General features: G+C 51.2%; 1 protein-coding gene across 1 annotated transcript in view; it reads left to right on the forward strand.

Annotated features, from left to right (window-relative positions):
- LOC142257568 (uncharacterized) overlaps positions 1-5,437 on the forward strand; it is a 93,906-nt gene extending 88,469 nt beyond the window's left edge. Inside the window, 2 exon segments of the mRNA XM_075329711.1 lie at positions 2,007-2,177; positions 5,245-5,437. Coding sequence (XP_075185826.1) covers positions 2,007-2,177; positions 5,245-5,335 — 262 coding nt within the window. The 3' untranslated portion in view covers positions 5,336-5,437.
- The last annotated feature ends 20,051 nt before the right edge of the window (positions 5,438-25,488 follow it).

Here is a 25,488-nt window from a genome sequence, read left to right on the forward strand (position 1 = left end):
AAGATGAGGCTAAATCCTGCAAAAGAAAATGATAGCTGCCTTTAGATGTCCTCAAAAAATTCTGGGTGATGATATCATAGATTCTTGCTGGGTTACCTACAATAACCCGAAATGGATTAGTACAGAGGGAGTTGGCCATAAGAGAAGGGCGATCACTGAACATCAGACCTGGGACTCCTAATACGGACCGGAGGAGATACCTACTGCGGTGGATTCCTACACAGTCATCTCACTGTGGGACTGCAATCAGGACTATGAGTACGTTGGTCACTGTCTGGCAATATTGAGGACAGTACTAAATCAATATATGACACCCGGGGGATCGCCATTCTGGAGGCATTGTTCTTTCTGAACACAGGCAAGGTTACTCTTTACGGTTGGCAAGCCTAGTGTGATAAATTACATCTAAGAGACAAAGATAGTATGGAGCTATAGAATTATGCTAGACAAATGCAGATCAACAAAGCGGAACGCCCAAGACCAAAGTTTAACCATATTCCGGACACATCAGTACTAAACCTTGCACAAAAGAATTATCCATAGGAGGATATGTCCTTAATCTGATACAACTTCGGGACATAACTCCAGTGAGTCAATACTCCCATACATCACAACCATTCTTTCGTTAAAAGTGAAAAGAGGAGTCCACTATAACGGAATTGCCAAAATAAAATCTTCAAGACCCAATCACAAAGCCCCTGATGAGCCCTCAACTGTCTAAAGGGCGAAACGCGTCGGGCAGTTTTTTGATACGGCCAGAAATAATCTTGGGCATTCCTTTAATATATGATTATTAACATCTAACTCTCTATATCTAATACTGAGCACACAGACTTAATGACAGCTTCTGACCCTACACCCTAATCCCCAGTGGTCATATTGGTGATACAGACAAATTAGCCATTATTGACTGAGCACCCCTTTCCTCACTGTGGTGTTACTACTGCTGGGGTATTTCAATCTCAAGGGGATGACACCTTGAATACGCAGGAAGGGATTACCTAGGGTCAGTCGTCGTGGAACGGGGGCGTCTCTCTACTTAGGAAGCCGACCCCTGTTGTAAGGTAGGAAAAGGGTAGGGTCAATTATCCTGTCTTTCCTCCCTGATTTTAAACTATCTATGTATGTATGTGCATTTGTTATAATAAAGTACATGGTTTTTATATAAAAAGTAGTATAAATATTTGGTTGAAAAGCAATATCTACTTTTAGTATTGATATTGGTATACAACATAAGAGAAGGGAGCAAGGACCGGTGCTGGAGCCAAGACAGGTGAGTAAAACAAAAACTTACATAGTTATAGCAATGAAACTATATGTCTCTTGGAAAGCGATAATAAAACCATCCCTTCTGTAACTGTTCCAATGCTTCCGCCCCCCATACCCTCCCACCCGTTATGCTCTATAGAGACATGTAACCGCTGCAGCCAATCATTAGCTGCAGCATTAAACCAATACTTCAGCACTAAAGCCAGAGTGTGGGAAGCAGTAGAACAGGCTCAGAGGGGATTAAGCGAGGTAAGTAACACTTACCCTTTTTATGGGTTTGCTAAATTGATAATTTGGTTTCTATGTCCTGTAAAGGCCCCGTCACACACAACGAGATCACTAAATCATTGCTGAGTCACAGATTCTGTGACGCAGCAACGATCTCACCAGCGAGCTCGTTATGTGTGACACCTACCAGCGATCAGGCCCCTGCTGTGAGATCTCTAGTCGTTGCCGAATGGTTCAGACCATTTTGTTCAAAGGCGATGTCCTGCTGGGCAGGACACATTGCTGTGTTTGACACCTACCAACGACCCCCTCACACAGTCCCAATGCCGGCCGAGATCGTTATTCAGGTAGCTGATCGCTACTGCGTCGTTGGTAAGGTCTAACTGTGTGACATCTCACCAGCAACTGACCAGCGATTCTTATCAGGTTGTATTGTTGTCGGGATTGTTGGTAAGTCGTTGTGTGTGACTGGGCCTTAACTCTCAATGACTTGTTTTTCTATTCTACAGATTGAGTTGTAATAATCTTAATCAAGATGATTGCATCCATTTGGCTTCAGTGATAAAACAGAATCAGTCCCTTGAGAAACTTGTCCTTTCTGGTAATGATCTGTCCAGTCTTAACTTCAGTGACCTGATGGAGGCTCTGTCCCGTCCAGACCATAAAATTAAGGAATTACAGTGAGTATAAGGATGTGCACCTAAGTAGTTGACAATGTTTCTCTTGTGGCAATAGGGATTATTAAATTCCTCTTTCTCCTCCTCACCCCTTCAGAATGCAAACTTTGGAACATCTCAAAATGGTCAGAAATGTGTCTCAAAATTCAGGACAATCCTAGCAATGTCAGGGAAATTGGCAGGTATTTGTGCACAGGACTGATCTGATTACGAGGAACTGCTGTTTTTAGGCTCAACTGGAGAGGTGGATCCTACAAGCCCAAAGTCCAGGTGGGCACATGGGCCACAGGTATTGGTTCAGTAGATGAGTGAGACATGCAGGACATAGATAGCTTAAGGATTGGAAATCACAGGCAGACAAGAGACCATTAGCAGAAGTCTTGGAAACCACAGGTGAGAGGAAGCTGATATACTGGAAACCGAAGACAGGATAAGTCCTATAGACAGCAGATAGATAGCTGAGATACTGGAAACCACAGGCAGCCAGGTGGTGTCCTGGAGAGCTCCGACATGTAGCCAAGACACTGGAAATCGCAGGCAAGATGTCCTGGAGACCACAGACAGGTAGCTGAAGTACTCAAATCTGCAGGCAGGCAAGCAGGAGACGTCCTAGAAACCACAGGCAAGCAGTAGACTTCCTGGAGGCCACAGACAGGTAACTGAGGTACTAGAATCTGCAGGCAGGCAAGAGATGTCCTGAAGACTGCAGACAGTTAGCTGAAGTACTAGAATCTGCAGACAGGCAGGAGATGTCTTGAAGACCACACACAGGTAGCTGAGATACTGGAAGCTGAAGGAAGGCAGGAGACATCCTCAAGACTGCAGACAGCTACTAAGCGGGTCAAGGTGCCAAGGAAATTAAGTCTTAGAAACACTGAAGTTATAATACTAAGACACAGGAGTAATTCTTGGTGAGTCTTATATAGGCCCCGGTGGATGATCACAAGGGATCATGCCGGGCCATCTACAAAGCCTGATGTGGAGCACAACAAAGTTTAACGAACCCGGATAAGGGAAGCAAAGCAAGGATCCGGGACAATTGCGTAACGGCTGTATATATACTGACAGATGTAATGATGACAGTGCTAAAAAAAACTCCTGAATGTCGTACAGCCAATTAGAACCTTCTCTACAGATGAGGAGCAAAAATATTAACACAGTTTTGTCTATACATGAGTGCCCCTGGTTTGGCTAATTTACCAAGTCATGTTTTAAGGTATTGCAACAGATGGCCTATCGGGAAATGGAAAAAAAAAAAAGAAAGTGCCAGTAGATGAAATGATAAGACTGTTTCCAAATACATGTCATTAGCAAATTAGAAAATGTATCTCAATATTACAATGATGCAAATTTTATTTTAATTTTATTACCACAGAAAGCTCAAAATTTGGTAACGCTTCATTGGGTGACATCAATTGGGAGGGAGCTTATTCTGTACAACAAATGAATGGTAGAGGATTGAGCTCATGCTACTGCATGGAGAGTTAAAAAGTGAACGATAGGTTTTCAATGGGACCTGCTACACTGAGTGGCTTAAGGCTGCTTTACACGTGTCGATATGTCATGCGATCGTATTTGCGATCGCACCCGCCTCCATCGTTTGTGCGGCACAGGCAATTTGTTGCCCGTGTCGCACAAAGTCGTAAACCCCCGTCACACGTACTTACCTTCCAAATGACCTCGCTGTGGGCGGCGAACATCCTCTTCCTGAAGGGGGATGGACGTTCGGCGTCACAGCGACGTCACACAGTGGCCGGCCAATAGAAGCGGAGGGGCGGAGATGAGTGTGACGTAAACATCCCGCCCACCTCCTTATTCCGCATTGCCGGCGGTCCTTCCTTCCACATTGCCGGCGGGACGCAGGTAAGCTGCAGTTCATCGTTCCCTGGGTGTCACACGGAGCGATGTGTGCTGCCTCGGGAACGATGAACAAGCGGAGCACAGAAGGACGTTCGATTTTTAGAAAATGAGCGACGTGTCAACGAGCAACGATAAGGTGAGTATTTTTGCTCGTTCACAGTCGCTCGTAGCTGTCACACACTACGATCTGTCAAACGATGCCGGATGTGTGTCAATAATGACGTGACTCCAACGACATATCGTTAGATTTATCGTAGCGTGTAAAGCGGCCTTTAAGCATGGTTTGGCCGTGGATACCATTGCAAGAGCGGTCAGCCTTCAACTGACAATGTCTCACTTTTTTATCTAGTCTTTTTCAGAGACATGGGTGAATTGATTCACCTATTTTTCTCATAAATTCACCAAAAGGGAAATAAAAATGTTGAGAATTCTCCATGCTTTTCAATGGGAAAAACACATATAAATCGACATTTTTCCTCACGTTCTCCTAGGAGTCTGAACTTTACCTCATAGAATATTGGTTTGTTTCTTTAATCAACCATGTAATAAGATGTCTCTGTGTTTTCAGCAGCCTAGATAAAAGGAGGAGGATACAGCTGCTTCTAAAGGGTTGCTTTGCAGGAAGAGGACATAGCTGCTTTTAAACAGCTGAAAAGGACATGCAGCTTGTAAAGTGTTAATCTGAGTCTCCCATATAAATACATATAAAACGAAAAACATGCACAATGAAGAGAAGACAGCCACGTTTTACCCCTGCTGCAGCTCCTATCCTCCTTCCCTTGCTGTCACAATATAACATACAGAAACCTACTTTACATTTATTATTACCCAACTACATCCAAAATTAAGTAGTCATTCAGGATACATACCTATAGGTGGCAATGGAGAGACAACTTTCTTCCTTTTGGAGAATAGCTAATTTGTATACCTTTATCCAAGGATCATTGCCTTTAGCTGTGAAATGTGTACATCTGCCTCTAGTTCTGCCCTTCTTCATAGAATGTTATAAGCACCAATTGTTATCTCCTATCTTGTAGTGGGAACATTTTTCCGCATTTAATACAGATTTTACCTATAAATTAAAAATGGCAGATCACTCCAGTAGAAAAAAAGCAAATTTCTCTGATATGACATATTACGAAAGAAAATGTAAAACAACAGTGACTTTTAATAGTGTGTCATTTAATAGAATGTCAATTTTCATTCTCAGCATTCAGGACTGTAACATTTCTGAAGACCACAAGGAAGCTTTAAGAAATCTGAGAAGGCAGTATCACAATTTGAATATTTTATTTGACTGAAAAGTAAAGAGGTTGGAATTCTGCGACGAGCCGTCCATGGGATTATTTGTTGTTGATACTTCTTAGATTTTTTTATGAATGTGAAACTAACCAATGAGGAAATAAAACCATATTTTAATTATATTTGTATGAAGATCTTTGGATGGCTAGGATGAGTGAATCTGCTGAGATTTGAATTTGGTAGTTTACTTAAATTTGGCCAAGATAAGCCCCTTTTTTGGTCCTCCGCATGTCCTCTTGGAATTTTCCATTATTATTACTTGGCACCGGGGCTTCCCTCACCAAGTAGGCCTCTGATGTCAGGACGTGCATCTAGCCTCTAGCGACTCACTGCATGATGACTTGGCCTACTTGGCCGTGAGGGAAGATAACAGAAGAACCGTGGTAATCATGCAAAGGACCAGACAGAAGGCTGCCATAACAGTCTACTACGTCTGGGTGTCCGCTTCCAGTAAGCGTATACTCTCGAAAATGGTGCACGACAGAGCACACGGTGACTCCATCTGCACCATTATAGTCAAGTTGGCACATACGTCGGTAACCAGTTTTGCGGGGCGTTCGGATGGAAGCCCTGATGGGACCACTGAACGGTGATCGGAACACAATGTCAAAGCAGTCTAAGTCCCGCTCACCGGCACGGCCTGCTATGGAGTCTCAGGCCTGTACAGTGAGTGCCAGAAATATAAGAACCTACTAAGGAGCTGGTGTCCTTTACTCCTGCACCGCCATAGCTCTGTAGTTGGAACTAGCAGAGGGGGAGGCTCCAGAGGACACAATGTGACCTGATGTGAGTACTGGAGCTCCCTGAATGATGTCTGTAGCCCCACTACCATTTTTTTCCTCCTCCTATGTGGCCCCTCAAACCTGCACCTTGCTGTCAGAGATCTAACTTTCTTATTTCTTAAGGGTGCTTTGCACACTGCGACATCGCTAGCGATCTCATTAGCAATGTGACACGCCAGATCGCAGATGCGATCTGCTGAGATTGCACATGTGACCGGCACTACAAAAACGACCTGTGTGAGATTTCGGCAGATTGCATCTGCAATCTAGCATGTCACATCGCTAATGAGATCGCTAGCGATGTCTCAGTGTCCCTTAAGTGTATCCAGTGTGTACAAAAATACAGGCATATACAGTATGTAAAAATAAATCTAGTGTATATGTCTGCATTTGTGTGAATAAGTGAATGTGTACGTGTGATATTTTAGCAATACAATTCAAACATTCAAAAGCATAATTAATACAAAAAGGGCCAAAACAAATCTTAAAAATGCCAAAACTCCTGTACCATTAAAAAAACAACTACCATTTTACACTGTGTGCAGAATTATTAGGCAAATGAGTATTTTGATCACATGATACTTTTTATACATGTTGTCCTACTCCAAGCTGTATAGGCTTGAGAGCCAACTACCAATAAGTAAATTAGGTGATGTGCATCTCTGTAATGAGGAGGGGTGCGGTGTAATGACATCAACACCCTATATAAGGGGTGCTTAATTATTAGGAAACTTCCTTTCCTTTGGCAAAATGGGTCAGAATAGAGCTTTGACGGGCTCTGAAAACTCCAAAATTGTGAGATGTCTTGTAGAAGGATGCAGCAGTCTTGAAATTGCCAAACTTTTTTTTTTTCTCCAATAATTTTTTATTAAATTTCCAAACAACGAGTTGAACAAAAAGAACACATTAGATAATACATAATACAAGACCAGAGGCAACAGCGCCCTGAAGGGTGTGCCAGGCCTACAGTAGATGCAGATCAGGAGCACGGGGGAAGGTGAAGAAACAAGGGAGGGGGTCAGGAAAAGTTGCCAAACTTTTGAAGTGTGATCACTGAACAATCAAGCGTTTCATGACAAATAGCCAACAGGGTCGCAAGAAGCGTGTTGGGCAAAAAAGGCGCAAAATAACTGCCCATGAATTGAGGAAAATCAAGCGTGAAAGCTGCCAAAATGCCATTTGCCACCAGTTTGACCATATTTCAGAGCTGCAACGTTACTGGAGTATCAAAAAGCAAAAGGTGTGCCATACTCAGGGACATGGCCAAGGTAAGGAAGGCTGAAAAACCACCACCTTTGAACAAGAAACATAAGATAAAACATCAAAATTGGGCCAAGAAATATCTTAAGACTGATTTTTCAAAGGTTTTATGGACTGATGAAATGAGAATGACACTTGATGGGCCAGAAGCTGGATCAGTAAAGGGCAGAGAGCTCCACTCAGACTCAGGCACCAGCAAGGTGGAGGTGGGTACTGGTATGGGCTGGTATCATCAAAGATGAACTTGTGGGACCTCTTCGGGTTGAGGATGTAGTGAAGGTCTACTCCCAGACCTACTGCCAGTTTCTGGAAGACAACTTCTTCAAGCAGTGGTACAGGAAGAAGTCAGTATCGTTCAAGAAAAACATGATTTTCATGCAGGACAATGCTCCATCACATCCATCCAACTACTCCATAGCGTGGCAGACCAGTAAAGGTCTAAAAGATGAAAAAATAATGACATGGCCCCCTTGTTCATCTGATCTGAACCCCATAGAGAACCTGTGGTCCCTCATAAAATGTCAGATCTACAGGGAGGGAAAACAGTACACCTCTCGGACCAGTGTCTTGGGGCCTGTGGTGGCTGCTGCACGCAATGTTGATCGTAAACAGATCAAGCAACTGACAGAATCTATGGATGGTAGGCTGTTGAGTGTCATCATGAAGAAAGGTGGCTATATTGGTCACTAATTTTTTGGGGTTTTGTTTTTGAAGGTCAGAAATGTTTATTTCTAAATTTTGTGCAGTTACAGTGGAACTTCGGTTATCGAGTAACCCGAGTATTTCACTTAACGAGCAAAGCTTGCTGTAAATTTGTAACTCAGTTTACGAGCAAGCTTTGCCGTACGAGCAAAATACTCACCGCACACATGTCCGGTTCCGTACATCCACTGCGCTCTAACCCCCTCTTGCAGTCCGCACAAACACACAGAAGCACGCACACACACATATTATGCTCACCTTACCATCTGTTCCATCGCCGGCCTCATGGTTCTTGTAGTTCACCGCTACAGGATGTGTATCAGTAACCATCACGACGAGGGAGGAACTTCCGTTGTCAGCCGCTACTCAAAGGCAGCGCGCTGACCAATCAGAGGCAAGCGGCTCCTGCCTTTGACGTCAGCGCTCTGGCAGCGGAAGTGTCGGCATCTGTTGCGATGGTTACCGATACACATCCTGTACCGGCGAACTGCAAGAACCATGAGGCCGGCGATGGAACGGAAGATAATGTGAGCATAATATGTGTGTGTGCGGGTGTGTTTGTGCATGTATATGCATGTGTGGAATGGCACAATAGGGGACCAGGATGGGACATTTAACAAGTTGTGGAATGAGTTGTCTGCATTGCAATGATTTCCTATGGGAAATTTTGCTTTGCTAGACGAGTAACTTGCTTAACAAGCACACTCCCAGAATGGATTGTTCTCGTTAACCAAGGTTCCACTGTATATTGGTTTACCTGGTGAAAATAAACAAGTGAGATGGGAATATATTTGGTTTTAATTAAGTTGCCTAATAATTCTGCACAGTAATAGTTACCTGCACAAACAGATATCCTCCTAAGATAGCCAAATCTAAAAAAAAACCACTCCAACTTCCAAAAATATTAAGCTTTGATATTTATGAGTCTTTTGGGTTGCTTGAGAAAATAGTTGTTGATCAATAATAAAAAAAATCCTCCAAAATACAACTTGCCTAATAATTCTGCACACGGTGTATATGCACAATGAATAAATCTGTATAATGCTATTTATAGCACAAATATAATGTACAGAAAAAAAATGTTTTGGGCTATATACCAGTATGGGGACAAAGATACAGCATGGGATGGGAACATTGCGTGCTGAGGGAGAACGTTATTTTTCCCTCAGCACCCAGCTTGCCAGGCTCTGCTATACATCTTTCCCTCAGCAACTAGCATTCCCATGCTCTGATAGGGCAAGCTGGGTGCTGAGGACAAGATATATATCAGAACATAGGAAAGATAGGTGCTGAGGGAAATAGGGATATCAGAGCATGGGAAAGTTGGGTGCTGAGGGAAAGAGCTGAGTGTCAGCATAATTATATGATACTCTTGAGATGTCGGGGGAGGGATTCCAGGTCCAAATTTTGCACTGGAACCCATCGAACCTTTGTGTATGCATGCTGTGTGACAGAGTTTTATTTTTTCTATTGTCTGTCTTTATCTATAAGTTTTTACACACTCCTGTTCCATCCCTCCCTGGGGAGAGGTGAAGGGGAAATCAGATCAGGACTGTTCAGGAGCAGGACCAGGAGGGAAACTCAGGCCTCTCCACCATTAGGAGTATCCCTGAGGTTAGGGACAGCTTAGGAGCACCGGTTCCCAACTATCCCAAAGTCATTGTGATAAATGCGCTGGGAGCTGATAATTAAGTGCTCAGGCCAATCCGATCACTGACTAAACTAAGGTAATGAGAAAACCCTCACAATCTGAAGACTTTTTTTTTTTACCTTAACCTGTTGGACAATAAATTGTCTGGAGAGGAGAAGGAAATCTTGAAAAATCTGGAAATATACAAACCAATTATGAGAATACACTGTGAAGAGCATACGTAAACACTATTTCTGAGGTAAAATATTAAAGTGGACCTATCAGATATGAGAAAAACATTAAACAAAAGTAAGAAGGTCAATTTAAAGACTTTTCTCAATTACATGTCATTAGTGAATCTGCTGATTTCTCTCAGCCAAGTCATTCGATGTGCCTGGGTATAAAGATGCCTTCTAAGGGTGAGCCTATCTTCATCTCCCATTTCCAAGATCTAAGGGTACTTTCACAACACTTTCACACTTGCGTTAATTACCTTCAGTCACAATCCGCCCTTTTGGAAAACAGCAGAATCCGTTAACAGATTCCGCTGTTTCCCATAGACTTGTATGGATGACGGATTGTGCCAAAAAAACCTGTATTGTTTCCGCTGGCCGACGCTGCGTTGCTTCCGCCGGGCGGAAGGAACACAGCACGCAACCTTTTTTGAGCGGCGGAATTCTCTATTTTTCACTGCGCATGCTCATTTGTTTTTGCTCTGCTTTTTTTTCTTTTAATCACAGAAACGTTATTTGTCTCTCGGTGGCCAAACGTTCAGCTGATTGCCCGGCCGCCGGCATGTGAGAGCGCTCAGCTGAGCGCCCGGCCGCCGGCATGTGAGAGCGCTCAGCTGATCGCCCGGCCGCCGGGTGATCAGCTGATCGTTCACAATAGTCTGCTGCCGGTAAAACTGTAAAGAAGAAAAAAAAAAAAAAAAGCTTTACGTTGTTTTGTACAATCCGTTGCATCCGTTGTCCCATTATATGCAATGCATCCGTTGCATCCGTCACACAACGCAATGCAACGGATGCCATTCAACGCAAGTGTGAAACTAGCCTTATCCCAATATGTAGTGGGTATAATAATATTATCAAATACCTCCAATTAGAATGTAGTATTGTTCTCCGGATTAGCTATATCGTTTACCTCAAGTGCAGGGCATTATACTAGCTTAAGCATACATGGTTAAGTCCACCAGCAACTAAGGGGTACTTTACACACTGTGACATCGCATCCAGAATATCGTCGGGGTCACGCTGTTAGTGACGCACATCCGGCGCCGGTAACGACATCACAATGTGTAAATCCTAGATGCGCCGATAAACGATCGCAAAAGCGTCGAAAATCGGTGATCTGTGTAGCGTCGGTCATTTTCATAATGTCGGGTCGACCGCAGGTACAATGTTGTATGTCGTTCTTGCAGGTCCACACATCACTGTGTGTAAACCCGCAGGAGTGACAAACATCTCCTTACCTGCGTCCACCGGCAATGCGGAAGGGAGAAGGTGGGCGGGATGTTATGTCCCGCTCATCTCCGTCCCTCCGTTTCTATTGGCCGGCCGATTAGTGACGTCGCAGTGACGCCGAACGCACCTCCCCCTTGAAGGAGGGATTGTTCGGCAGTCATAGCGACATCGCCAAGCAGGTATGTGCATGTGACGCTGCCATAGCGATAATGTTCACTACGGCAGCAATCACCACATATTGTATGTGCGACGGGGGCGGGTACTATCTCGCTCGGCATCGCTAGCCGATGCTAGCAATGTCGCAACGTGCAAAGTAGCCCTAACTGTGTCACTATGAGTGGTCGTAACCATGGCTACCTAAGCTACTGTAATGCCCTGCGCATGAGGTAAAAGACATAGCTAATCAGAACTATACTTCAATTATAATAGGAGGTATTTTATAATATTATTATTATTATTACACCTACTACATATTGGGATAGGATCTTGAAGATTGGACTATCCCTTTAAGGCTGTGTTCACATAATATTTTATCCACTTGTCCGTGGCTCTATTGGAGGCCTTTATCTGATGCCCTGACAAAACTGTATTCGGACATTTGCGCTGTCGGGGCCATTGACTGTAATGGTGCAGACTGAGTCATTATGTGCCTTCTCGGACATCATTTTCGACCATTATTTGCCTTTCTAAGGTGGGCACCAAAGCGCAGTCTGTCACATCTTAGTACCAACCTCAAATAGGCGAATAGTGCCAAAATAATGTTTGACTGAGCACAAAGTGACTTTGCATCATTCAAGTCAGCACAAACGTCCAAATCCTTTTTTTCACAACTTCAACGGTAAGTTCCTGAAAAAGCCACTGACGAATGAATAAAACATGAAGTGAACAGAGCCCTAGATAACAAACGCAGAACGAGTGGTGAGCTGAGGCAGCAAGATAGGAGACGGGGAAGGCGAATATGATATTTTATTTTGTACCTCCTGCCCAGGATCATATGAAATCAGTAAAATGGCAGCCAACTGGCCACTATTCCATTTTCTCATTATATTTTATGGATCAGCAAATCGACAAAATGGCGAAACTGGCCAAATCCTGCCAGTTTATTTCGCATTGGTGGATAACTGATAGAATCCAGGGGCATACAAATTACTCTGGCCAGTGATGGGCATTCACATACTGGGGACAGTGAGGGGCATACACATTACTGGGGCTGCTGAGGGGCATACACATAGCTGAGGCCACAGGGGGGCATACACTTACTGGGGCCAGTGGGGGGCATACACATTACTGGGGCTGCTGAGGGGCATACACATAGCTGAGGCCACAGGGGGGCATACACGTACTGGGGCCAGTAGAGGGCATACACATACTGGGGCCAGTAGAGGGCATACACATTACTGGGGCTGCTGAGGGGCATACACATTACTGGGGCTGCTGAGAGGCATACACATTACTGGGGCCAGTTTGGGTCATACAGATAACAGAGGCTGCTAAGCGGCATACACATTACAGGGGGACGCTAGGGGGCATACACATACCGGGACCAGTAGGAGGTATACACATTACTGGAACCAGTGGGTGCATACACATACTGGGGCCAGTGGTGAAAATAAATATACTGGGGGCGTTGAGGGGCATACACATTACTGGGGCCACACATATTATTGGGGGACATACTCATACTGGGGCCAATGGTGGGCATAAACATACTGGGGATGCTTAGGGGCATACACATTACTGGGACCAGTGGGGGGCATACACATAACTGGGGCCACTGAGGAGCATACACATTACTGGGGGGCATACACATACTGGTGCCTGGGGGGCATAAACATACTGGGGGACACTGGGCCCTGGGGGGGCATACACATACTGCAGGATGCTGGACCCTTTGTAGTATACATATAATGGGGAACGCTGGGGCTCAAGGGGCATACACATACTGGGGGATGCTGGGGCCTGGGGGGGCATACACATAATGGGGGATACAGGTGGGAATACACATATTGTGGGGCGATGGGGGCACATGCATGCAGCAATGGGGGACACGGGGGCCGGCAGCCGCTCCTGTTCGTTATGGGATGGATGAACCCTGGCCTGCAATGCATATACACTTAGCGTTCATTAGTGACTGAACGCTGAGGACACATGCTTGGCGGGTTTAAAGGACCCGCAGTCATCAAAGTATGGCTGACCGGAGCACTGTCTGCTGTCCCCAGAAATCTGCCAGGGGGCTGCAGTAAAGATGGTGACCTGATCCTGCCGACTGCGAGTGGGTCCCCCAATACTCGCCCAGGTACTGACACCGATCTGGCACTACCGGTACCAGAGTAGACAATCCAGGTTTACATCCCGAAGGACAACCACCTCTGGGATACACACCGGCCATTGGCAATGTAGCCGGTCGCCATATTACAACTTGTTCAGATGACAGTTTTAGTCACTGACTAAACTGAGGTAATGAGAAAACCCTTACAGTCTAAAGTCTGTTTTTTTACCCTAGCCTGTTGGACAACAAATTGTCTGAAGAGGAGAAAAATCTGGAAATACACAAATGAAATATAAGAATACACTGTGAGGAGCATACTGCAGGACTTTTGATGCTCAACACGATTTCTGAGGTAAAATATTAAAGTGGACACATCAGATATGAGGAAAAACATAGGAAAAAGTCAGAAGATTCAATGTAAAGCCTTTTCTCCATTACATGTCATTGGTGAATCTGCTGATTCCCCTCAGTACAGCCGCCTCACAGGATTTACTTTCACTTTACCTCAGAGATCGAAATCTGGTGATTCTCTTCTCTGGGACATACCAACTGTGAGGAGAGGGGGGAGCCGACTCTATACAGCAACTAAATGCTAAAGATGTTGCCTGTTTCGATGTCCATAGAATATGATGGGAGAATTAATTCACCTTTTTTCAAAACTTCACCACATGTAAATTAGACAAACACAAATCAGGCAAAAATATATCTCCCCTCTAATCAGAGCACTTAGACTTTACCTTAGACTCAATATAGTCACTTTTCAGCCATGTAATTCGATGTGCCAGGGTAATGAATCAATCGATTTTATATTTCCCAAAAAAAAACACCGATTCTAGCTAATACAATTTTGGGGGGACTTGATGAATGTGAAAAAATACAAAATGGCGTTCATTTTGCTTGATTCATATGGCCTAGGAACAGGGCTGTATTTTGCCTTCGTGCTGCCCTAGGCACTTTAAGTGGTCGCGCCCCTTAGTGACAACGTAACACTGAGTTTTCGCACACGACATCTGTTTAAGGCAGATCTACTCTGTAAAACACTTGAAAAAGTATCAATGAGAAACGAAGGGCACTAACCCCCCCCCAATGGAGATCACCACGGGCACATCAAAACATAGCATGAGTATAAAATATTCCCACCACATCGTCCCCACTTATATACTGTGACTGTGACACTGCCCCTAATAAACTACACACTGCCCTCCCTTATAAATTATACCCACCACACCTTCCTCAATTATGAAATATGATCTGCACATTGACCTCACATCATGCTGCCCCCTCCTCACAATGTCCCATGCATGCTGCCCCCTCCTCACAATGTCCCATGCATGCTGCCCCCTCCTCACAATGTCCCATGCATGCTGCCCCCTCCTCACAATGTCCCATGCATGCTGCCCCCTCCTCACAGTGTCCCATGCATGCTGCCCCCTCCTCGCAATGTCCCATGCATGCTGCCCCCTCCTCGCAATGTCCCATGCATGCTGCCCCCTCCTCACAATGTCCCATGCATGCTGCCCCCTCCTCACAATGTCCCATGCATGCTGCCCCCTCCTCACAATGTCCCATGCATGCTGCTCCCTCCTCACAATGTCCCATGCATGCTGCCCCCTCCTCACAATGTCCCATGCATGCTGCTCCCTCCTCACAGTTTCCCATGCATGCTGCCCCCTCCTCACAATGTCCCATGCTTGCTGCCCCCTCCTCGCAATGTCCCATGCATGCTGCCCCCTCCTCACAATGTCCCATGCATGCTGCCCCCTCCTCACAATGTCCCATGCATGCTGCCCCCTCCTCCCAATGTCCCATGCATGCTGCCCCCTCCTCCCAATGTCCCATGCATGCTGCCCCTTCCTCACAGTGTCCCATGCATGCTGCCCCCTCCTCACAATGTCCCATGGATGCTGCCCCCTCCTCACAATGTCCCATGCATGCTGCCCCCTCCTCACAATGTCCCATGCATGCTGCCCCCTCCTCACAATGTCCCATGCATGCTGCCCCCTCCTCCCAATGTCCCATGCATGCTGCCCCCTCCTCCCAATGTCCCATGCATGCTGCCCCTTCCTCACAGTGTCCCATGCATGCTGCCCCCTCCTCACAATGTCCCATGCATGCTGCCCCTCCTCACAATGTCCCATGCATGCTGCCCCCTCCTCACAATGTCCCATGCATGCTGCCCCCTCCTCACAATGTCCCATGCATGCTGCCCCCTCCTCACAATGTCCCATGCATGCTGCCCCCTCCTTACAATGTCCCATGCATTCTGCCCCCTCCTCCCAATGTCCCATGCATGCTGCCCCCTCCTCACAGTGTCCCATGCATGCTGCTCCCTCCTCACAATATCCCATGCATGCTGCCCCCTCCTCACAGTGTCCCATGCATGCTGCTCCCTCCTCACAATGTCCCATGCATGCTGTCCCCCCTCACAATGTCCCATGCATGTTGCCCCTCCTCCCAATGTCCCATGCATGCTGCCCCTCTCCATGAGCTCCTAATGCTGCCTTCCTCTTTTCCATAATGACACCTCCATGCTGCCCCATTCATCATACTAAGACCACCACACTAACGCTTATGCTGAGACACCCCCCCACACACACACACTACCCCACTCTTGATATTGACTCCCCTACATTGCTCCACTCCATACTGAGCCCACACATGCTGCCCCTTCTCCATAATGTGCTCCCAATGCTGCCCCCCCTCATTCTGAGTCCTTACACTCCCCCCCCATCGATTTTGTCATTGCACTATCCCTCAACCCTTGTCCTCTGTCTCTAGGATTGGCCCCTCTCTCCCATTCCCCCAGCAGCAGCCGCTCTCCCCCGCCTTCACCAGCAGCCTCTCCCCCAGCATCAGCCTCTCTCCCCCCAGCCCCCCCAGCATCAACCTCTCTCCCCCCAGCATCCCCCAGCTTCAGCCTCTCCCCCCAGCCTCCCCCAGCTTCAGCCTCTCTCCCCCAGCTTCCCCCAGCATCAGCCTCTCTCCCCCAGCTTCCCCCAGCATCAGCCTCTCTCCCCCAGCTTCCCTAAGCATCACAGCATCAGCCTCTCTCCCCCAGCTTCCCCCAGCATCAGCCTCTCTGCCCCCAGCATCAGCCTCTCTGCCCCCAGCATCAGCCTCTCTGCCCCCAGCATCAGCCTCTCTTCTCCCAGCCTCCCCCAGCATCAGCCTCACTCCTCCCAGCCTCCCCTAGCATCAGCCCCCCCCCAGCATCAGCCTCCCCCAGCATCAGCCTCCCCCAGCATCAGCATCCCCCCTCACAGCCTCCCCCCTCACAGCCTCCCCCCTCACAGCCTCTCCCCTCACAGCCTCTCCCAGTATCAGCCTCCCCCAGCATCAGCCTCTCTCCTCCCAGCCTCCCCCAGCATCAGCCTCTCTTCTCCCAGCCTCCCCCAGCATCAGCCTCTCTCCTCCCAGCCTCCCCCAGCATCAGCCTCCCCCTCCCAGCCTCCCCCAGCATCAGCCTTTCTCCTCCCAGCCTCCCCCAGCATCAGCCTCCCTCAGCATCAGCCTCCCTCCTCCCAGCCTCCCCCAGCATCAGCCTCCCCCTCCCAGCCTCCCCCAGCAAAAGCCTCCCCCCTCCTAGCCTCCCCCAGCATCAGCCTTTCTCCTCCCAGCCTCCCTCAGCATCAGCCTCCCTCAGCATCAGCCTCTCTCCTCCGAGCCTCCCGCAGCATCAGCCTCTCCCAGCATCAGCCTCTCTCCTCCGAACCCGCAGCATCAGCCTCTTGCAGCATCAGCCTCCCTCAACATCAGCCTCTTTCCTCCCAGCCTCCCCCAGCATCAGCCTCTCTCCTCCCAGCCTCCCCCAGCATCAGCCTCCCTCAGCATCAGCCTCCCTCCTCCCAGCCTCCCCCAGCATCAGCCTCTCTCCTCCCAGCCTCCCCCCTCCCAGCCTCTCTCAGCATCAGCCTCCCTCCTCCCAGCCTCCCCCAGCATCATCCTCCCCCAGCACCAGCCTCCCCCAGCATCAGCCTCTCTCCTCCCAGCCTCCCCCAGCATCAGCCTCCCTCAGCATCAGACTCTCTCCTCCGAGCCTCCCGCAGCATCAGCCTCTCCCAGCATCAGCCTCCCTCAGCATCAGCCTCTTGCCTCCCAGCCTCCCCCAGCATCAGCCTCCCTCCTCCCAGCCTCCCCCAGCATCAGCCTCTCTCCTCCCAGCCTCCCCCCTCCCAGCCTCCCTCAGCATCAGCCTCCCTCCTCCCAGCCTCCCCCAGCACCAGCCTCTCTCCTCCCAGCCTCCCCCAGCATCAGCCTCTCTCCTCCCAAACTCTCCCAGCACAGCCTCCCCCAGTATCAGCCTCTCTCCTCCCAGCCTCCCCCTCTCTCCTCCTAGCCTCCCCCAGCATCAGCCTCTCTCCTCCCAGCCTCCCTCAGCATCAGCCTCCCTCAGCATCAGCCTCTCTCCTCCGAGCCTCCTGCAGCATCAGCCTCTCCCAGCATCAGCCTCTCTCCTCCGAACTCGCAGCATCAGCCTCTTGCAGCATCAGCCTCCCTCAACATCAGCCTCTTTCCTCCCAGCCTCCCCCAGCATCAGCCTCCCTCAGCATCAGCCTCCCTCTTCCCAGCCTCCCCCAGCATCAGCCTCTCTCCTCCCAGCCTCCCCCCTCCCAGCCTCCCTCAGCATCAGCCTCCCTCCCCCAGCATCAGCCTCCCTCCTCCCAGCCTCCCCCAGCATCATCCTCCCCCAGCACCAGCCTCCCCCAGCATCAGCCTCTCTCCTCCCAGCCTCCCCCAGCATCAGCCTCCCTCAGCATCAGCCTCCCCCCTCCCAGCCTCCCCCAGCATCAGCCTCTCTCCTCCCAGCCTCCCCCAGCATCAGCCTCCCTCAGCATCAGCCTCTCTCCTCCGAGCCTCCCACAGCATCAGCCTCTCCCAGCATCAGCCTCCCTCAGCATCAGCCTCTTGCCTCCCAGCCTCCCCCAGCATCAGCCTCCCTCAGCATCAGCCTCCCTCCTCCCAGCCTCCCCCAGCATCAGCCTCTCTCCTCCCAGCCTCCCCCCTCCCAGCCTCCCTCAGCATCAGCCTCCCTCCTCCCAGCCTCCCCCAGCACCAGCCTCTCTCCTCCCAGCCTCCCCCAGCATCAGCCTCTCTCCTCCCAAACTCTCCCAGCAAAGCCTCTCCCAGTATCAGCCTCTCTCCTCCCAGTCTCCCCCTCTCTCCTCCCAGCCTCCCCCAGCATCAGCCTCCCTCAGCATCAGCCTCCCCCCCTCCAAGCCTCCCCCAGCATCAGCCTCTCTCACCCCAGCCTCCCCCAGCATCAGCCTCCCTCAGCATCAGCCTCCCTCCTCCCAGCCTCCCCCAGCATCAGCCTCCCCTTCCTAGCCTCCCCCAGCATCAGCCTCTCTCCTCCCAGTCTCCCCCAGCATCAGCCTTCCTCAGCATCAGCCTCTCTCCTCCGAGCCTCCCTCAGCATCAGCCTCTTTCCTCCCAGCCTTCCCCAGCATCAGCCTCTCTCCTCCCAGCCTCTCCCAGCATCAGCCTCTCTCCTCCCAGCCTCCCCCAGCATCAGCCTCCCTCAGCATCAGCCTCCCTCCTCCCAGCCTCCCCCAGCATCAGCCTCTCTCCTCCCAGCCTCTCTCAGCATCAGCCTCCCTCCTCCCAGCCTTCCCCAGCATCAGCCTCCCTCCTCCCAGCCTCCCCCAGCATCATCCTCCCCCAGCACCAGCCTCCCCAGCATCAGCCTCCCCCAGCATCAGCCTCCCCCAGCATCAGCCTCCCTCAGCATCAGCCTCACCCAGCATCAGCCTCACCCAGCATCAGCCTCTCTCCTCCCAGCCTCCCCCACTATCAGCCTCCCTCAGCATCAGCCTCCCTCCTCCCAGCCTCCCCCAGCATCAGCCTCCCTCAGCATCAGCCTCTCTCCTCCCAGCCTCCCCCAGCATCAGCCTCCCTCAGCATCAGCCTCCCCCCTCCCAGCCTCCCCCAGCATCAGCCTCCCTCCTCCCAGCCTTCCCCAGCATCAGCCTCCCTCCTCCCAGCCTCCCCCAGCACCATCCTCCCCCATCACCAGCCTCCCCAGCATCAGCCTCCCCCAGCATCAGCCTCCCCCAGCATCAGCCTCCCTCAGCATCAGCCTCACCCAGCATCAGCCTCACCCAGCACCAGCCTCCCCCAGCATCAGCCTCTCTCCTCCCAGCCTCCCCCACTATCAGCCTCCCTCAACATCAGCCTCCCTCCTCCCAGCCTCCCCCAGCATCAGCCTCCCTCAGCATCAGCCTCTCTCCTCCCAGCCTCCCCCAGCATCAGCCTCCCTCAGCATCAGCCTCCCCCCTCCCAGCCTCCCCCAGCATCAGCCTCTCTCCTCCCAGCCTCCCCCAGCATCAGCCTCCCTCAGCATCAGCCTCCCTCCTCCCAGCTCCCCCAGCATCAGCCTCCCCCAGCATCAGCCTCCCCCCTCCTAGCCTCCCCCAGCATCAGCCTCTCTCCTCCCAGTCTCCCCCAGCATCAGTCTCCCTCAGCATCAGCCTCTCTCCTCCGAGCCTCCCGAAGCATCAGCCTCTCCCAGCATCAGCCTCCCTCAGCATCAGCCTCTTTCCTCCCAGCCTCCCCCAGCATCAGCCTCTCTGCTCCCAGCCTCTCCCAGCATCAGCCTCTCTCCTCCCAGCCTCCCCCAGCATCAGCCTCTCTCCTCCCAGCCTCCCCCAGCATCAGCCTCTCTCAGCATCAGCCTCTCTCCTCCGAGCCTCCCGAAGCATCAGCCTCTCCCAGCATCAGCCTCCCTCCTCCCAGCCTCCCCCAGCATCAGCCTCTCTCCTCCCAGCCTCCCCCCTCCCAGCCTCCCTCAGCATCAGCCTCCCTCCTCCCAGCCTCCCCCAGCATCAGCCTCCCTCCTCCCAGCCTCCACAAGCACCAGCCTCTCTTCTCCCAGCCTCCCCAGCATCAGCCTCTCTCCTCCCAAACTCTCCCAGCAACAGCCTCTCCCAGTATCAACTTCTCTCCTCCCAGCCTCCCCCTCTCTCCTCCCAGCCTCCCCTAGCATCAGCCTCCCTCAGCATCAGCCTCTCTCCTCCAAGCCTCCCGCAGCATCAGCCTCTCTCCTCCCAGCCTCTCCCAGCATCAGCCTCTTTCCTCCCAGCCTCCCCCAGCATCAGCCTCCCTCAGCATCAGCCTCCCTCCTCCCAGCCTTCCCCAGCATCAGCCCCTCTCCTCCCAGCCTCCCCCCTCCCAGCCTCCCTCAGCATCAGCCTCCCTCCTCCCAGCCTCCCCCAGCATCAGCCTCCCTCCTCCCAGCCTCCCCCAGCATCAGCCTCCCCCAGCACCAGCCTCTCTCCTGCCAGCCTCCCCCAGCATCAGCCTCTCTCCTCCCAAACTCTCCCAGCATCAGCCTCTTCCAGCATCAGCTTCTCTCCTCCCAGCCTCCCCCTGTCTCCTCCCAGCCTCCCCCAGCATCAGCCTCCCTCAGCATCAGCCTCTCTCCTCCCAGCCTCCCCCAGCATCAGCCTCCCTCAGCATCAGCCTCCCTCCTCCCAGCCTCCCCAGCATCAGCCTCCCCCAGCATCAGCCTCTCTCCTCCCAGCCTCCCCCAGCATCAGCCTCTCTCCTCCCAGCCTCACCCAGCATCAGCCTCCCTCCTCCCAGCCTCCCCCAGCATCAGCCTCCCTCAGCATCAGCCTCCCTCCTCCCAGCTTCCCCCAGCGTCAGCCTCCCCCCATCCCAGCCTTCCGCAACATCAGTCTCCCCCCTCCCAGCCTCCCCCAGCATCAGACTCTCTCCTCCCAGCCTCCCCCAGTATCAGCTTCTCTTCCCCCAAGTCTCCCCCAGTATCAGCCTCTCTCCTCCCACCCCATACGCAGATCTCCAGTCTGCATTAGAGACACCCCCACGCTCCTTATGAATCTTCAGCTCTGCGAGCACTTACCTGCTCCAGGGCCCGCCGTCATCTTCCTGGCTCACGTGAGTATCCTCTTCTGACACCGGCTTCCATCGCGGCGTCCTGCTGTGAGCTCTGCATGTGAAATCCACACAGCATTGGACGCAGCACAGAGGAAGGAGCTGATTGGCGCGCCTGTGACCCCGGAAGTGCAGGCGCCGGCAGTTCCGGGGTCAATCAGCTCTCTGTGCCCGGCCGCCGCAGTTTGTCTGCATTCACGTCTTATTTGACGCGGATACAAATAACAAATAAATAAAGGTGCGCCTCTCCCCCCCTCCCCCCTCCGAAAATACCGCGGATTTAATGAATGTGTAAAAAAAAAATTTTTTTTTTTTTTTTTACTGCTAGAAGGTGCCGGCCCCTGCATCCTGCCGCCCTAGGCACGGGACCACGGGTGCCTAATGGTAAATACGGCCCTGCCTAGGAATCATGATCACTTTGCCCCTTACCCGTCTCTGCCGCTATGGCTCCCAGTCCTCTACTTGCTTCTTCAGGCACCAGCTCTGACTCCAGTCTTCACTCTTCACCCGCACTTCCAGCAATGACTGGTCCTCAATGCACATTGTAATGGTTGTCACTCCTTGTGGTCACTAAGGCTACTTTCACACATCAGGTTTTTCCAATCAGGCACAATCCGGAAAAAAACGGTTAAAACGGATCCGGTACCGCATCCGTTTTATCCCCATTGATTTGTATCGTCGCCGGATTGTGCCTGATGACCTTGCGTTGCATCCGGCTTTTTCCGGATGCGGCTTAGGCTGCTTTCACACCTCCGGTTTTAGCAGAGCCGGCCAATCCAGCTCTAAAACCTATGCAACGGATGCGGCGACAAAACCGCATCCTTTGCATAAGGTTTTGACATGCAGCCCGTCCAGTTTTTGCCGCTTGTGGCAGGCTACTGAGCATGCGCAGTGGAAAAAACTGCATGCGGCGGCCGGATGCGGTGTTTGCCGCAGGACGCCACATACAGCGTCCATAGGCATGCATTGCAAATCGCGCCGCATCGGCCGGATGCGGCGCGATGCGGTATTTTTTACTGGACAAAAAACGTGCCAGGCAACGTTCCATCCGGCCACCGCATCGGCTAAATCTGCCGCATGCGGCAAAAAACGGACAGAACGCCAGCCCATGCGGCACAATACGGCACTAATGTAAGTGTATGAAAAAAAAACGCAACCGGCGGCAAAAAAAAAAACGGTTGCAGTTTTTCTGCAAAGCGCCGGATTGTGCCGCACAGGAAAAACCGGATGTGTGAAAGCAGCCTTAATTAATGAATGCGGTGGCCGCATGGAACGTTTCATGCAACGTTTTTTGTCGCATAAAAAAAAAACGCACAGCGCCGGGTGCGGCGCTGTGCGGCATGGTGCATAATGAAAGTCTATGCACGCCGAATCCGGTGGCATGCATCAAACGCTGGAAGCATGTACCGGATTCGGTTTTTACTTCTGAGCATGCCCAGAAGTGATTCTCTGGCCTAAGCGCGGCTTCTCACTTGCGAGTTTCTCACAGTAGAGCAATGCGAGAAAATCTCGCATTGGAATCGGACACGTTAGTGAATGATTAAGCTCACATTTGCATTTTTTTTCTCAGTCCAAATCGGACTGAGAAAAAAAATCGCAGCATGCTACTTTTTAGCAAGTTTCTCACACCATTTTTCTCAATGATTTCCTATGGAAGCGTGTTTAAAGAAGGATCACACACGCACACCAGCGTTCCAATTTGCGAGTGTGGCAGTAACTTCGCTTATTCATTATTCAACAGATGAATGTGACATCACATTTCCAAAGGTTAATTATCTGACACGTGTAATCGAATTAATTTTGTTAATATGTTGCAGGAAACATGCATCTCAATCGGATCACATACGCGAGTCAAATCATTAAATTATTCAAAACAAGCATCGCACTTGTGTTGCACTCTGACCTAACGTGAACTAAAATCAGCCGAGTTTTTTTCAGCCAGTCGGACCGATTTTACTCGCATAGATGTGTTTCCAGCCTAAGAAAATCGGTGCGAGTGGAGTGCGATAAAACATCGCATTCCACTCGGACCAATTCTAGCCTGTGTGTCAGCACACACGAGCGATTATTTTCTCAGCCCTAATCGGACCGAGAAAACAATCGCATCATGCTGCAACTGTAATACGAGACTCTTTTCTCTCGCACCCATTCAAATGAATGAGGCGAGAGAAAAATCGCACTGCACTCGCGGTACACCGGTGTACCGCGCGTGCAGAGTGAGAATCACAATAGCCGGCTACGGAGGAGAGAGAGAGATAAATCCCACCTTCCCCTCCTCCGTGCCAGCCCGCCCCTCCTGAAAGCCTGCCCGCCCCCCGCAGCTGTGGTCCACTCGCACAGGCTGACCGCAGACGCAGGGACACTAGCATGACACTCGGCTCCTGCTGTGTGCTGCCAGCGCGAGCCGAGTGTCATGCGAGCATCGCAGTAGTGCCCCGTGTGGCCCCAGCCTCTCTCTCTCTCTCTCACACTCACTGACTGACTCATTCACTCACTCTCACCCACTCACCGATCACCGTCGCGGCGCTGCACGGCGTTCACACTGCTCTGGCGGCTTCTCCTGATTTGAAAATGCCGGCCGCCCAATTATTCAATCTTGTATTCACTGCTTTCTCCGCCCACCGGCGCCTATGATTGGTTGCAGTTACACACGCCCCCACGTTGAGTGACAGCTGTCTCAGTGCACCCAATCACAGCCGCCGGTGGGCGGGTATATACTGTGCAGTGAAATAAATAAATAATTTAAAAAAAATGGGGTGCGGTCCCCCCCAATTTTGATACCAGCCAAGGTAAAGCCACACGGCTGAAGGCTGATATTCTCAGGATGGGGAGCTCCACGTTTTGGGGAGCCCCCCAGCCTAACAATATTAGCCAGCAGCCGCCCGGAATTGCCGCATGCATTAGATGCGACAGTCCCGGGACTCTACCCGGCTCATCCCGAATTTCTCTGGTGCGGTGGCAATCGGGGTAATAAGGGGTTAATCATGGGAGGCGTCTATGAGACACCCCCAATGATTAACCTGTAAGTGAAAGTAAATAAACACACCCAAAAAAATACTTTATTTGGAATAAAGGACAAAAAAACACCCTCTTTCACCATTTTATTCAAATCCCCAAATACCCCTCTAGGTCCGACGTAATCCACAGAGGTCCCGCGACACTTTCAGCTCGGCTACATTCAGCTGACAGGAGCGGCGGTGGAACACCGCCGCTCTCTATCAGCTCCACGCAGCAACTGAGGGGGTCGCGCTGTCAGCGGGGACGTCACTGAGGTAGTGTCGGGGTGTGCGGTGATGATGATGCGTGCGGGAGTGCCGGGGTGTGTGCGTAGATGATGCGTGCGGGAGTGCCGGGGTGTGTGCGTAGATGATGCGTGCGGGAGTGCCGGGGTGTGTGCGGGGATGATACGTGCGGGAGTGTCGGGGTGTGTGCGGGGATGATGCGTGCGGGAGTGCCGGGGTGTGTGCGGGGATGATGCGTGCGGGAGTGCCGGGGTGTGTGCGTAGATGATGCGTGCGGGAGTGCCGGGGTGTGTGCGGGGATGATGCGTGCAGGAGTGCCGGGGTGTGTGCGGTGATGATGCGTGCAGGAGTGCCGGGGTGTGTGCGGGGATGATGCGTGCAGGAGTGCCGGGGTGTGTGCGGGGATGATACGTGCGGGAGTGTCGGGGTGTGTGTGGGGATGATGCGTGCGGGAGTGTCGGGGTGTGTGCGGGAGAGCCGGGGTGTGTGCGGGGATGATGCGTGCGGGAGTGTCGGGGTGTGTGCGGGATGATGCGTGCGGGAGTGGCGGGGTGTGTGCGGGGATGATGCATGCGGGAGTGTCGGGGGGTGTGCGGGGATGATGCGTGCGGGAGTGCCGCAGGGTGTGCGGTGATGGTGCGTGCGGGAGTGCCGGTGTATGTGCAGTGATGGTGCGTGCGGGAGTGCCGGTGTATGTGCAGTGATGGTGTGTGCGGGAGTGCCACTGTATGTGCAGTGATGGTGCGTGCGGGAGTGCTGGTGTATGTGCAGTGATGGTGCGTGCGGGAGTGCCGGTGTATGTGCAGTGATGGTGCGTGCGGGAGTGCCGGTGTATGTGCAGTGATGGTGCGTGCGGAAGTGCCGGTGTATGTGCAGTGATGGTGCGTGCGGGAGTGGCGGTGTATGTGCAG

This window comes from Anomaloglossus baeobatrachus, chromosome 12 (genome assembly GCF_048569485.1).
Source record: "Anomaloglossus baeobatrachus isolate aAnoBae1 chromosome 12, aAnoBae1.hap1, whole genome shotgun sequence".
Lineage (NCBI taxonomy): Eukaryota > Metazoa > Chordata > Amphibia > Anura > Aromobatidae > Anomaloglossus > Anomaloglossus baeobatrachus.